Source organism: Myxine glutinosa, chromosome 10 (genome assembly GCF_964187855.1).
Source record: "Myxine glutinosa chromosome 10, kmMyxGlut1.1, whole genome shotgun sequence".
Classification (NCBI taxonomy): Eukaryota; Metazoa; Chordata; class Myxini; order Myxiniformes; family Myxinidae; genus Myxine; species Myxine glutinosa.
In genome coordinates this window covers 136,946,256-136,961,466 of record NC_136270.1, presented here as the reverse complement: position 1 = coordinate 136,961,466, position 15,211 = coordinate 136,946,256, and the positions used below count along the sequence as shown (strand labels likewise).

The 15,211-nt window shown below is 48.1% G+C and overlaps 1 protein-coding gene across 2 annotated transcripts in view; it reads right to left on the bottom strand.

Moving 5' to 3' along the window:
• The window catches only part of LOC137433731 (1-phosphatidylinositol 4,5-bisphosphate phosphodiesterase delta-4), a 163,217-nt gene that overhangs the window by 49,940 nt on the left and 98,066 nt on the right, over window positions 1-15,211 (bottom strand). For both annotated transcript variants that reach the window (XM_068126005.2, XM_068126004.2), the window contains exon 9: window positions 14,010-14,141. In XM_068126005.2, the coding sequence (XP_067982106.2) occupies window positions 14,010-14,141 (132 nt within the window). The remainder of the gene's footprint in view (window positions 1-14,009; window positions 14,142-15,211) is intronic.

The window sequence follows — 15,211 nt, the reverse complement described above, 5'->3', positions numbered from 1 at the left end:
ACACTTAGAATCACCAACTTGTCAAATGCTTGGAATCACAACCTTGTAAAATGCTTGGAATCACCAACTTGTCAAACACTTGGAATCACAACCTTGTCAAATGCTTGGAATCCCCAACTTGTCAAACACTTAGAATCACCAACTTGTCAAACACTTGGACTCACCAACTTGTCAAACACTTAGAATCACCAACTTGTCAAACACTTGGAATCACCATCTTGTCAAACACTTGGAATCACCAACTTGTCAAACACTTGGAATCACCAACTTGTCAAACACTTGGAATCACCAACTTGTCAAACACTTGGAATCACCAACTTGTGAAACACTTGGAATCACAACCTTGTGAAACACTTGGAATCACCATCTTGTCAAACACTTGGAATCACCAACATGTCAAACACTTGGAATCACCAACTTGTCAAACACTTGGAATCACCAACTTGTCAAACACTTGGAATCACAACCTTGTGAAACACTTGGAATCACCAACATGTCAAACACTTGGAATCACCAACTTGTCAAACACTTGGAATCACCAACTTGTCAAACACTTGGAATCACCAACTTGTCAAACACTTGGAATCACCAACTTGTGAAACACTTGGAATCACAACCTTGTGAAACACTTGGAATCACCATCTTGTCAAACACTTGGAATCACCAACATGTCAAACACTTGGAATCACCAACTTGTCAAACACTTGGAATCACCAACTTGTCAAACACTTGGAATCACAACCTTGTGAAACACTTGGAATCACCATCTTGTCAAACACTTGGAATCACCAACTTGTCAAACACTTGGAATCACCAACTTGTCAAACACTTGGAATCACCAACTTGTCAAACACTTGGAATCACCAACTTGTGAAACACTTGGAATCACAACCTTGTGAAACACTTGGAATCACCATCTTGTCAAACACTTGGAATCACCAACATGTCAAACACTTGGAATCACCAACTTGTCAAACACTTGGAATCACCAACATGTCAAACACTTGGAATCACCAACTTGTCAAACACTTGGAATCACCAACATGTCAAACACTTGGAATCACCAACTTGTCAAACACTTGGAATCACCAACATGTCAAACACTTGGAATCACCAACTTGTCAAACACTTGGAATCACCAACATGTCAAACACTTGGAATCACCAACATGTCAAACACTTGGAATCACCAACTTGTCAAACACTTGGAATCACCAACTTGTCAAACACTTGGAATCACCATCTTGTCAAACACTTGGAATCACCAACTTGTCAAACACTTGGAATCACCAACATGTCAAACACTTGGAATCACCAACTTGTCAAACACTTGGAATCACCAACTTGTCAAACACTTGGAATCACCATCTTGTCAAACACTTGGAATCACCAACATGTCAAACACTTGGAATCACCAACTTGTCAAACACTTGGAATCACCAACTTGTCAAACACTTGGAATCACCAACTTGTCAAACACTTGGAATCACCAACATGTCAAACACTTGGAATCACCAACTTGTCAAACACTTGGAATCACCAACATGTCAAACACTTGGAATCACCAACATGTCAAACACTTGGAATCACCAACTTGTCAAACACTTGGAATCACCAACTTGTCAAACACTTGGAATCACCATCTTGTCAAACACTTGGAATCACCAACATGTCAAACACTTGGAATCACCAACTTGTCAAACACTTGGAATCACCAACTTGTCAAACACTTGGAATCACCATCTTGTCAAACACTTGGAATCACCAACTTGTCAAACACTTGGAATCACCAACATGTCAAACACTTGGAATCACCAACTTGTCAAACACTTGGAATCACCAACTTGTCAAACACTTGGAATCACCAACTTGTCAAACACTTGGAATCACCAACTTGTCAAACACTTGGAATCACCAACTTGTCAAACACTTGGAATCACCAACTTGTCAAACACTTGGAATCACCATCTTGTCAAACACTTGGAATCACCAACATGTCAAACACTTGGAATCACCAACTTGTCAAACACTTGGAATCACCAACTTGTCAAACACTTGGAATCACCATCTTGTCAAACACTTGGAATCACCAACTTGTCAAACACTTGGAATCACCAACATGTCAAACACTTGGAATCACCAACTTGTCAAACACTTGGAATCACCAACATGTCAAACACTTGGAATCACCAACTTGTCAAACACTTGGAATCACCAACTTGTCAAACACTTGGAATCACCAACTTGTCAAACACTTGGAATCACCAACTTGTCAAACACTTGGAATCACCAACTTGTCAAACACTTGGAATCACCAACTTGTCAAACACTTGGAATCACCAACTTGTCAAACACTTGGAATCACCAACATGTCAAACACTTGGAATCACCAACATGTCAAACACTTGGAATCACCAACTTGTCAAACACTTGGAATCACAACCTTGTGAAACACTTGGAATCACCAACTTGTGAAACACTTGGAATCACCAACTTGTCAAACACTTGGAATCACCAACTTGTGAAACACTTGGAATCACCAACTTGTCAAACACTTGGAATCACCAACTTGTCAAACACTTGGAATCACCAACTTGTCAAACACTTGGAATCACCAACTTGTCAAACACTTGGAATCACCATCTTGTCAAACACTTGGAATCACCAACATGTCAAACACTTGGAATCACCAACTTGTCAAACACTTGGAATCACCAACTTGTGAAACACTTGGAATCACCAACATGTCAAACACTTGGAATCACCAACTTGTCAAACACTTGGAATCACCAACTTGTCAAACACTTGGAATCACCATCTTGTCAAACACTTGGAATCACCAACTTGTGAAACACTTGGAATCACCAACTTGTCAAACACTTGGAATCACCATCTTGTCAAACACTTGGAATCACCAACTTGTGAAACACTTGGAATCACCAACTTGTGAAACACTTGGAATCACAAGTTGGATTTGCCTGCCAGGAGGTGAAGACAAGTTGTTTCAGGGCAACTGCCTCACCACAAGATTCCATGTACCATGGATGGGAGGAAGGGTAAGACAACTGTAGATGAGATGGGATAAATCTGTGCATGAGAGAGAGAGCAGTTTACTTTGCAAGAATATATATTGTAACGATTTTGAGAAGTGTAACGGGTTTTGAGAAGTGTAACGGGTTTTGAGGAGTGTAACAATTTTGGAGGAAGGGTAACGGATGTGAAGAGTATGGTTTTGGTATGGTAACATCCTGGTAATGTAAATAATGGTCGCAGCCGTCCTCCTAATTAATTTCATAGAACATACACGCAGGTCACGATATATCTTTTAAATAGTGTATTTCCTTATTCCATGTAGGCTAAGTATGTGTTTTCCCACTAGATTGACTTTGCATTGTATCAAACAAAATAAGCGTAGGCCCTTCCAATTTCCCCAAAACCTCCCTTCCAATTGCCTTCCGCATTTTGGCTGGTTTTCTTCAAACCACCATTGGCCACGAGGTAAGGTTGGGGAAGAAAGGCGTGTCTCCACCTCGTCATAAGAAGCAAGGAGTGAACCAGCCCTAACAGCCAATCAACACTGCGGTGAGTGACCCGGTAGGCGCGCCCTCGGAGTCGGCGGCTTGATTTCGCTGGAGGTGATAAAAGCGACTGCAGGGGACTGCTTTACCAGTGCAGATGGGAGATGACTGGAGATGAGCTGGAGAGGAGCAACGAGGCTGCACCAGAGAGAGGCCTTGAGAGATACGCTGGGGGATGACCTGGAAGAGGAGCGCAAGCCCTACCTACCTACCTACCTACCTACCTACCTGCCTGCCTGCAATACCCCCCTGTCGTTGGAGAGACGCGCTGAACGGAGGGAGACGGCTCCACCCCAGGAAGAGGAGCAGGTGTGCCGAGCCAGCGCGTGACGGCCGCGGATACGCGACGGAGGTTTTCCCGCCAAAACCGCGAGGGGTGCTGCGGCCGCCGACCTGGCCTTTCCTCTCAAGCAATCAACCTCGAGCCATTACCTGCCTGCAATATCCACCGTGTGAGTGTGAACGTCCTGTCCTACTCGTTTGTCTTGGGGATTAAGTAAATGAAATAGAATAAGTTAACAATGCACTGTGTGACTGCTCTTTTCCCTCTATTGCTGTAAATAATATTGGTCGCTCTAAAATATTGCTTGTGTGTGTATAATAAATCTGTTCTTCCTCCAAACTCTGTCTTTCTTCTCTCTTCTTCTCTTTCGGTCGCTTTAGAGGTTTCCCAATTGAATATCTGTAGCGCGATTAGTCAACGTTCGGGTGGAATCGGGTTTTAATCGGGGAGTAACTGTTCGGACGCGGTTAAATACACCACCGCTCGGTCAATATAACATCTAAAAGCCGTGTCCGTAACAATTGGTGTCGAGGAGTTGGATTCGAACCTGGGACTAAATTTGTTAGGCCCAAATTTTGGAACACCAATTGTACTATTAGAGTAACAATTGGTGTCGGGGAGTGAGATCGACCCGGAGCGCGCTGCACGCGCTCAAAATTATAAAGCGGACGAAATTGTGTTGTTTTATAAAACCCGAATTTTTAGATCGCGCCATGGACAATCAAGGCGATCGGATGTCGGTGGGGGAGATAGACGGGTTGGGGGTAACCCAGGAACCAGGGGAAATGTATGTGGAAGAAAGGGAGGAGGAAAATGGCAATGTGGTTGCGGGAATTTCAGGTGCACAAAATGGCGCTCTAGCGCACGTGATTACAGCGGCGCCACATTTAGCCACGCCCATGGTCGCGGTAGTCGAACCGGAGATGCCAATGGATTTGAACCTTTTTTTTATACAAATGAAGGCCCTTATGGCCCAGAATAGTGAGCAAATGGGGGTAATGGGAAACCAAATGGGGGTAATGGGGAACCGGATGGATGCTCAGAGTGAGCAAATGGGGGTAATGGGAAACCAAATGGGGGTAATGAGGGACGAAGCGAGGGGTACCGGTGAGGGATTAGAAAAGAAATTTGAGGGATTAGACAAGAAATTTGAGGGATTAGACAAGAAATTTGAGGGGTTAGACAATGGGATAGAAGGGGTGAAACATGGGTTAACGGGGGTGGAAAACAGAATGGCTGCCCAGGAGAATCAGTTAGAGGGGGTGAAAAATGGGTTAATGGGGTTAGAAAATAGGATGGAGGACAAATTGCGGGAAATGGGGGAACAATCCGCCCGGGAAATCGAACAGATGGGGAACCAGATGGAGGAAATACGAAGAGGGATGAGTGAGGAGGTCTCGGGGCTACGCGAGGAGGTAAAGCGAGGCGAAAAGCGTATCGAGAAAGAGGTGAGAAATAATACGGCAAAGTTACAAGGGGGAATAGAAGATCTGACGGAGGAGGTGGAGCAGCTGACAGAGGGACAAACTAAGTTAGTGGAGCAGGTTCAAAAGAACACGGCGGTACTAGGAGGGTTAAAGGCGACACAAAAAGAAATTAAAAACGAATTAATAGCGACGCAGAGGCAATGTCAGATGGTACGGGAGGAACTGACAATGAGGGTGGAAGAGGTGACAGAAGCAATGGAGACGAAGGACCGGGAGGTAAGGACGCACGTAGAAACGGTCACGGTAGCCTTAGAGGACGAACTTGAGGAGACGCACCGGGAAATAAAAGAGGTTAAACAAAAATTAGAGGAAGTGGGAGAAGAGGTGAGTGAAATTAAGAAGGGACGGACAGAAACTAAGAGAGAAATCCGGGAGGAGGTGATGGAATGTGTACAAGGTCTGTGTTCAAATCATGATGCGGTGCTCACTAACCAAATAAAAAGTTTGCAGGTGGCAGAGAAGGTGCGACGAGGTACGGAGGTGAGTGGCAATGTACATGATGTGAGGGGAGATTCAGTCGGCTTGGGGATTGGTTTGGATCCGGGTGTTCGTGAAAGGCCGTTGGTGAGGTGTGTGACAGGACCGGTGTGCGAAAAAAGAGGTGTGCGAGAATGTCCGACCATGGGGTGTGTGAGGAAAAAGTGCACGCCGAGGAGTGAGTGTACCGTCAAGAGTGAGTTGGTCGAAGCGCGTGTGCGAGGGAGCACAGGGAAGCGCGGTGTGGTGAGTGTTACGGAGGAAGTAACGAAGAAGTGTGCGCGGGAGGATGCGCGAGAAAGGTGTGTAACGGACGGGTGCATGGGGAAAGCGCATGCTGTCAAGAGTAAGGGTGAGTGCGCGACCGAGAGTGGAGGTGAGAGTAGTGAGAGTGAAACGGAGCGTGAGCTGGTTGTGATAGGTGAGCGAGGATGTACACCTGGGATGGAAGGATGCACACCTGGAATGGTAGAGCGTGAGTGGGAATGCACGCTGGAATTGGTAGTGAGACACGTGGTTGGGTGTGCGGGTGAGAGCACACCTGTGATTGTCACAAAGGAGGTGACCGAGGAGGGGGCGCGAAGCGGTGTATTGGTGAGGTGTGCGAGCAACGAATGTGTGCCAAAGTGTTCGGTGGTCAGGTGTGTGACCAAGTCGGTGAGCGGAGTGAGTGTACCGAGGTGTGAAAGAAAAGGTACGAGGAGAATGGGAACGGCTGCATGTATGAGCAAGAAAGAGGTAGCGTATGCATGTAAGCCTGCAGGTGAAGCGTCGACGGTAACCGGGTTAAAGGTTAGGTCGACTTTTAGCCGGATCGGGCCCTCGGTGCGTGCCGGGCTTCGCGTGCCGCGAGAACCAGCGGGGATCCGAACCACGGCGGTTTCGAAAGGACCGCCGTGCGCGATCCACGCTGGGCCTCGCTTTGAACGGCCGCGGCCGGGCTCCACTAGGCGGAGCGGGCGGCTGGATAGGAAGGGTCGCTATGGCGACCACGTTTTGTTGAGACGTGCCGGCAGGTCGAGATCGGGACATTGGATGGCCCCACGCCGAGGTGATGCGTGGGATCTCGGCCCGGGTAAGCCCCCGCCCATGCCCCGAATGCGGGACGCATCCAGCCGCCAGCACAAAAGAATTCGCGTTCATTGCTCGGCTGTACGAAGCCGGGCTGTAGATGTGAATTGGCGCACCGAGAGGATGTAATAAGTAGACGGATGATGATGGTAGTGATTTGAAACGAAATTTAGAAAAGTGAATAGAGTTGGCAGTAAATGGAAAATTTTTGAATTGTTGGATTCGGACGAGCGAAATTGGTAGTGAGAGACCCCCGATGTGGTGGGATGGCAAATCCACCATCCCTCACAGGTGGGGGCAAATGCGCTATAGATTATGGGGTTTATGGCAGTGAAAACGAGCCAGGGAGGGCTTGGATAATGATAGGGATCTAGCGAGGATTGACATTAGGTGACGTTAAGATTAGTTAGTGACTGATACCTGTAGCGGGGACGCAGGTAGATTAGTGTGGATGATAATGACGTGGGAGCGCAATAGTTTAAAGGGACGACTGGGAAGCGCAAGTTTCAGAGGGGAGTAGTTAGCTGAGATGATGCCGTGCGTGTGAGGATTGAACAGGTGAGAATGGAACAGGTGTGATTGCACAGGTGTGCAACTGAACAGGTGGATGGAGCAGTGTATGAGGGAGTAGTGGTGATTGCGTGTTGTGTTGACCAAATGGTCCAGGAAGAAAGGAGGGTGCAGGTGGCACCAGGTATGATTGCACAGGTGTGCAACGACAGGTGAATGAAGAACAGGTGTATGTGGCTGTGTGGAATAAATGGTAGTGTGGAATATCTGGAGTATTGGAATGGATGGTCGTGGAGTGAGTATGGTGGAAATTGTGGAGTGGAGTGGATGGTGCGAAGGTGTGAATGGGGGAAGAGTGGACCCCCATCACGGATACCCGGGGCGGGTAGTGTAAGTGTTAGGTAGAGGGTATAGGTAAATTGTGGTTGGATATTGGCATCTGTGGTGCGAGTGGAAGAATGGTCTTTGGATGGGTGCATTAGTGTTGTGGAAATGGCTGGGCGTGTAGCCTGTTAGTGTGTGTAGTTGGTTTGGGCACTCCACCACTGTGAGGATGTCGGCCAGGTGAGGCCGCAGGTGGGCTCTGGGAGCCGGTAGTAGTTGTTGTGGATGGGGCCCGAGGATCCGGAGGACGGACCCGGGTAGCCCAGTGCCAGAGGGCACCAGTGGGGTGACAGAGCCAGGAGAGGGGCTGTCCCCAGGTAGTTAGGTTAGGGTGAGGAGCTAGGTAAGCTCGGGTGGCAACTACAGTGGTGGAGGTGTGCAGGTGGGTAGACCTGTTGGGAGAGGTACACGTCGCAGCCCAGAAATTGTGCGAGGGCACCGGGAGATGAATCGGGGGAGTGAGACCCCAAATTGAAAAGCACCACAGTTTGGCCAATGGGAATTGGTTTTTAGAACCCATAGTGTAAGTTGGCCAATGAATTGGCAGGGAAAGACCCCGGGTAGTGTAAAGTGTGTTAAAATCATTTAGAGGATAGTTAGGATGAAGGATCTCCTCACACCATCTGCATCCACTCACCTGAGGTGACAGGTACTCCACACCATGCCATGTTTGATTATTTTTTTTACTGTGCAAATGTTTGGGTTGTGAGACGCATCATGACGTGGGTGTGACATTGTGCTTTGATGTTCCATCTCTGCCTCCTTATGAGGATTGATGATGAATTTGATGATGGCAAATTTTGAAGTAGAGGGATTGTGGTGACGAATTTGGTATAAGGGAAATATGGGGAAGACGTGACAGTAGTGACGAATTTGTAAATGGGTAGATTTTGTAAATATGGGGTAAGAGCAAGGGTAGTGTAGGTGACAGGGGGGTGACGTACGGTAGGGACGAGCTTTCTCACTTCGCCCTCCGTACGCATTTCACCTTGCATTGCCTTGTTTGACGTGTACCCTTGTGACCTTACCCCTCGCTCAATTGTCTTTCTTTTGTCTCCCACATGACCTGTGCGCCATTGGGTGCCGAGGGGAGCGTGCGTGAGGTGGCCATTGTGCGCCCGAGATTCCCAGAACCAGCACGCGTTGCGTTGATGTACCACTTTATGGACCGCTGTTCGGCGGCCAAGTACCACTTGATGGACCCCAGGTTCTGGGGCAGAGCACCTCTGTTGGAGACCGGCCATAGTGGCCAGGGAATCTTGCTTGCGGACCTCGGTAAGGTGGCACCTATGCCAAACAGGTGGACCACCCTTAGTTGGCCCCTGAGGCCCTAAATAATAATAAAAAACGAACACAAGTTGTGCTTTTTATTATGTCCAAATAGGCCGCATGAAGCCAGAAGACGTCAGGAAGAACATCGGCCCAGCAGACAAGGAGAAGACCACCACCAGTTGTTTTGTTGTGTTTATTATGAGCCATGGTGACCGCACCGGATGGTGCTTTTGGGTGCTTTGTGGTGTTTGGGTGCTTTTGGGTGCTTTGGTGGTACTGGTACTGGTGCATCGATGCAATGCGTGCTGTCTCCTCCCTCCCAACAGGAATTTCTTTCTCTTGTTCCCTAAAAAAAAAAGAAAAAAACACACAGGTCCTGGGTTGCGTTGTAAATAAGAAATCACGTCATTGTAAATAATGCTCCCCACCGTAAATGTATAGTTTCAGAATAATTCCGTAATTCGGTTAGCTGTGGGCTTGAGTCTGTTAGACAGGATGCAATGCAATAGGGGGACATACTTATTTGTGTTTTAAAATTGTCACACTCAGGGTCAGGTTAATTGTAGAGGGAATTACACCTACATGTCACACTCAGTTAAGTCTAGTAGGCCCGAGGACGTGCCTGAAGAAAGGAGGGTGCAGTGTAACGATTTTGAGAAGTGTAACGGGTTTTGAGAAGTGTAACGGGTTTTGAGGAGTGTAACAATTTTGGAGGAAGGGTAACGGATGTGAAGAGTATGGTTTTGGTATGGTAACATCCTGGTAATGTAAATAATGGTCGCAGCCGTCCTCCTAATTAATTTCATAGAACATACACGCAGGTCACGATATATCTTTTAAATAGTGTATTTCCTTATTCCATGTAGGCTAAGTATGTGTTTTCCCACTAGATTGACTTTGCATTGTATCAAACAAAATAAGCGTAGGCCCTTCCAATTTCCCCAAAACCTCCCTTCCAATTGCCTTCCGCATTTTGGCTGGTTTTCTTCAAACCACCATTGGCCACGAGGTAAGGTTGGGGAAGAAAGGCGTGTCTCCACCTCGTCATAAGAAGCAAGGAGTGAACCAGCCCTAACAGCCAATCAACACCGCGGTGAGTGACCCGGTAGGCGCGCCCTCGGAGTCGGCGGCTTGATTTCGCTGGAGGTGATAAAAGCGACTGCAGGGGACTGCTTTACCAGTGCAGATGGGAGATGACTGGAGATGAGCTGGAGAGGAGCAACGAGGCTGCACCAGAGAGAGGCCTTGAGAGATGCGCTGGGGGATGACCTGGAAGAGGAGCGCAAGCCCTACCTACCTACCTACCTACCTACCTACCTGCCTGCCTGCAATACCCCCCTGTCGTTGGAGAGACGCGCTGAACGGAGGGAGACGGCTCCACCCCAGGAAGAGGAGCAGGTGTGCCGAGCCAGCGCGTGACGGCCGCGGATACGCGACGGAGGTTTTCCCGCCAAAACCGCGAGGGGTGCTGCGGCCTCCGACCTGGCCTTTCCTCTCAAGCAATCAACCTCGAGCCATTACCTGCCTGCAATATCCACCGTGTGAGTGTGAACGTCCTGTCCTACTCGTTTGTCTTGGGGATTAAGTAAATGAAATAGAATAAGTTAACAATGCACTGTGTGACTGCTCTTTTCCCTCTATTGCTGTAAATAATATTGGTCGCTCTAAAATATTGCTTGTGTGTGTATAATAAATCTGTTCTTCCTCCAAACTCTGTCTTTCTTCTCTCTTCTTCTCTTTCGGTCGCTTTAGAGGTTTCCCAATTGAATATCTGTAGCGCGATTAGTCAACGTTCGGGTGGAATCGGGTTTTAATCGGGGAGTAACTGTTCGGACGCGGTTAAATACACCACCGCTCGGTCAATATAACATCTAAAAGCCGTGTCCGTAACAATATATATATATTTTGTATACAAGATCGAGGCTCATGTAAGAGCTAACATTAATGACATTAAAAAACAAACAAAAAAAAACGGACACATAAGACGAAATAAAGGGAGCGGGAGACAAGTTGGGGAGAGAGGTGGAAGCACACAAGTGCAACATTTCACAGCAGGGACATTGGGAGATCTGTGGGAGGTAGAGGGCTTGGGGGGAGGAAGCATGGGGAGGGGTGTGGGGGGTGGGAGAGGTAAAAAAAAAACACATGGACACTAAAACTGCAAGGACTTCCAGGAAAGAAGTCGGTATTTCAGAAAAGTGTATCTGGGGTGAATTAGCGGGGGTAGAAAAGATCAAGGTTTTGGATGGGGGAAGATAAGAGATGGTGGTGAACAGCTGTTTTGATGACCTGGATGGAGGAGAGGGATTGAAGAGAGTGAGGGAGATTTTTCCAGAGGCGGGAGCAAAGAGGAATGAAAGAGGGAAGGTGAGCAGAGAGTCTTGATTTTGGCAGTTTAACCATAAGAGGGTTGCAGGCAGATCTTGTGCGACCTGTAGGAATATTTGGGGGACAGAGCACAGAGAGAGCTGGGGGAGCAAGGCCGGATAGGAGTCGGTAGAAGACAGAAAGACCACCAACCTGCCTGCGGTGAGTGAGTGAAAGGCACTCACAATCGGCTTCATCGCGGGAGATTCCAATGACTCTGAAAGCTTTGGTTTCAACACCGTGAAGCAGAGCTAAGTGTGAGGCAGGAGCACCGGCCAAGAGGGGAGAGCAGCATTCCATTGAGCTGCGGATGAAAGCCTTGTATGTGGTGAGGAGCTCAGGTGTGCCAAGGAAGGACTTCACACGATTGAGGATGCCCAGTCGGCGACTGGCTTTGGAGGCCAGCTTGGAAATGTGTTTTTCCCAGGAAAAATCATGGCAGATAGTGAGACCCAAAAGCTTGAGTGCAGAACTTCTTGGAGAGGATTGTTGAGAAAGTAGATGGGAGGGTTGTCCAGACAGTCTTTTCGAAGAGACATAGTAAGAGTGTGTGATTTGTCAGGAGTTGATGTCAGAGGCAGTGGAGATGGGAGACCAGTCCAGATGATTGATGGCTGCTTGCAGACCGTGCCAGTCAGTCTGAGTTAAATGCCAGACTCGTCGGCGCTGAGGAGGCTCTCTGAGAATGTCCAGAGAGATGTCCACTTTAACAAGCAAATGATCAGGTGAACCAATTGGAGAAGAAGAGCAGCAGACATTTGCAGGGAAGTTTGTCATAACCAAGTCCAGAAGAGAAGATACTCCATTGACTGAGAACCGGGTCGGGAAATTGACAGATTGTGTCAGTCCCAATGAGTCGCAGAAGTCCTTTGCTGAGGTGCCATGGCTGGTGAGAGAGGAACCCACACCCAGCCAGCTGGCATGATGACAGCTGAAGTTGCCACGTATGAGGAAGAGAGAGTTGGGATGGGTAGATAGAAGTTGGTCCATATTATCAGGCAGCAAGATGTAAATGGTGTCATCAGTGTTTGGAGGACGGTACAACACACATTTGAACAAAAGGTGGGAGCGAAGGGGAAGCCGTAGCCAGAGGTACTCCTCGGGGTGGGGTGGAGAGAGGGCAGTGCAGGGCGAGTGAGATGGAGAGTTTTTGATAAAGATAGCAACCCCACCTCCAGGACGAGGCTCAGGTCTATCATCCGGAGGAGGGAGTAACCGGAGTAATCGTAATGTATACGGAAGAGGGAGTAATCCGGGAGAGATACTAAGGAATCAGAGACATCATGAAGGAGGAAAGTTTCTGTTAAGCAGATTATGTCTGGTTTGTCAGAAGCAACCTGTTTGGAGAGATCAGTCAGGTTTGAGCGAAGGCCCCGGATGTATTGAGGTCCATACCGTTAAGGAAGAGGGAGGGGGAGCATCGGGTGCAGGACAGGGGTGTGGAGGGGTAAGGTAAGATGAGGGGTGAGAGGAGGAGGTAGAGGGAGCTGTTGATAGTGTGTCGGAGATTGCAGAAGAGCTAGGAGAAAGGGAAAGATGAGAAGGGCAAAAGGTTTGATGGTTTGATGGTAATTTCCGGAAGCGGAAGTTTGCCACTGCTTTCCCAGCAGTGGTTCAGGCAAAAATTTGGAATTTGTCCAGGATACTGGTGAGAGCTGGCCAATTCGTCACGAAGAACATTTAACGTCCACCAACGAATCCTGATGGTCAGGACGCCCGGTTTAGCGTCCGTCCGAGGGACGATACGCACATTGATGTGTCGTCCTGCGGCATGGCAGCTCATAGCCGGGTCGGGATTCGAGCCCAAGCTGGAGGGTTTCGGGGTGAGTGTGCGGACCCTCAGGCCATCCTGCCAGCCCCAACCGGCATGACAGCTCATAGCCGGGTCGGGATTCGAGCCCAAGCTGGAGGGTTTCGGGGTGAGTGTGCGGACCCTCAGGCCATCCTGCCAGCCCCAACCGGCATGACAGCTCATAGCCGGGTCGGGATTCGAGCCCAAGCTGGAGGGTTTCGGGGTGAGTGTGCGGACCCTCAGGCCATCCTGCCAGCCCCAACCGGCATGACAGCTCATAGCCGGGTCGGGATTCGAGCCCAAGCTGGAGGGTTTCGGGGTGAGTGTGCGGACCCTCAGGCCATCCTGCCAGCCCCAACCGGCATGGCAGCTCATAGCCGGGTCGGGATTCGAACCCAAGCTGGAGGGTTTCGGGGTGAGTGTGCGGACCCTCAGGCCATCCTGCCAGCCCCAACCGGCATGACAGCTCATAGCCGGGTCGGGATTCGAGCCCAAGCTGGAGGGTTTCGGGGTGAGTGTGCGGACCCTCAGGCCATCCTGCCAGCCCCATGGAACAAACTAATTGATATGAAAATTAAAATGGCAGCATCTGGAAATATTAAAACTATTTATTAATTTACTCTCGGTTTCACTTTCATGTTTCCCGATTATAAATCATTTAAAATTAACAAATCCATTCGTTCTTCACCTTTAAAAAGTCACATGATCACATGATGACAAATTTGTCATTGTAAAATGTCTTGTACATTCGCAACGGATATATGAAACTATTGTTCAAAGTGCTCGTACCTGTCCCTTTTCCTTCACCTCGTCCATGTCGGCAGCTTCATCTTCACTGGACACTTCACCTTCCTCTCTTTCGGCACTGTCCTCGAGCCCTCCGAGTTTCTTCCCCTTGAGCAAGATCCTCCCTTTAAGTTCCTGTGTGTTGTACAATACGGTGCCATGATGGTTAGAGCTGGGAGGTCGTGGGTTCGAACCCCGACCGAGTCGTACCGAGGGCTCGACACTTAAATAACCACAGATCACGGACAAACCACCATAGGTTGGTAACAATAGCACAGGCTGTGATGGGACTAATGGTACATTCTCCTGCATCCAAAGTTCTTTGAAACTGAAAATAGGGATATTGTGATCTTGAAGAAGAAGACTCGCTGAAGCTTGCTTCGTCCGGTTCAGTGCAAGCTCATCCGTGTTGGTGTGAAATTCCCACTTGTATCTCGATATTACAGGAAGGGATTTTATTCAGAAACAAAAATGGTACAGAGGATATAAACGCTTGAAATGTGCTTCATCCTACTTTATTAAATAAGGTAATTGTGAGTGTGTGTGTGTGTGTCTGTGTGTGTGTGTGTGTGTGTGTCTATCTGTGTGTGTGTGTGTGTGTGTGTGTGTGTGTGTGTGTGTGTGTGTGTGTGTCTATGTACGTGTATGTGTGGCTATGTGTGTGTGTGTGTATGTGTGTATGTGTGTGTGTCTATGTGTGTGTATGTGTCTATGTGTGAGTCTATTTGCGTGTGTCTTTGTGCGTGTGTGTGTGTGTGTGTATCTATGTGTGTATGTGTCTATGTGGGTGTGTGTGTGTGTCTATGTGTGTGTGTGTGTGTGTGTGTGTGTGTGTGTGTCTATGTGTGTGTATGTGTCTATGTGTGTGTGTGTCTATGTGCGTGTATGTGTGTGTCTATGTGTGTGTCTATTTGCGTGTGTGTCTTTGTGCGTGTATGTGTGTGCGTGTGTGTGTGTGTGTGTATGTGTATGTGTCTATGTGTGTGTGTGTGCGTGTATGTGTGTGTGTCTATGTGCGTGTATGTGTGGCTATGTGTGTATGTGTGTGTATGTGTCTATGTGTGTGTATGTGTGTGTGTCTATGTGTGTGTGTGTCTATGTATGTGTATGTGTCTATGTGTGTGTGTGTTTATGTATGTGTATGTGTCTATGTGTGTGTGTGTTTATGTGCGTGTATGTGTGTGTCTATGTGTGTGTCTATTTGC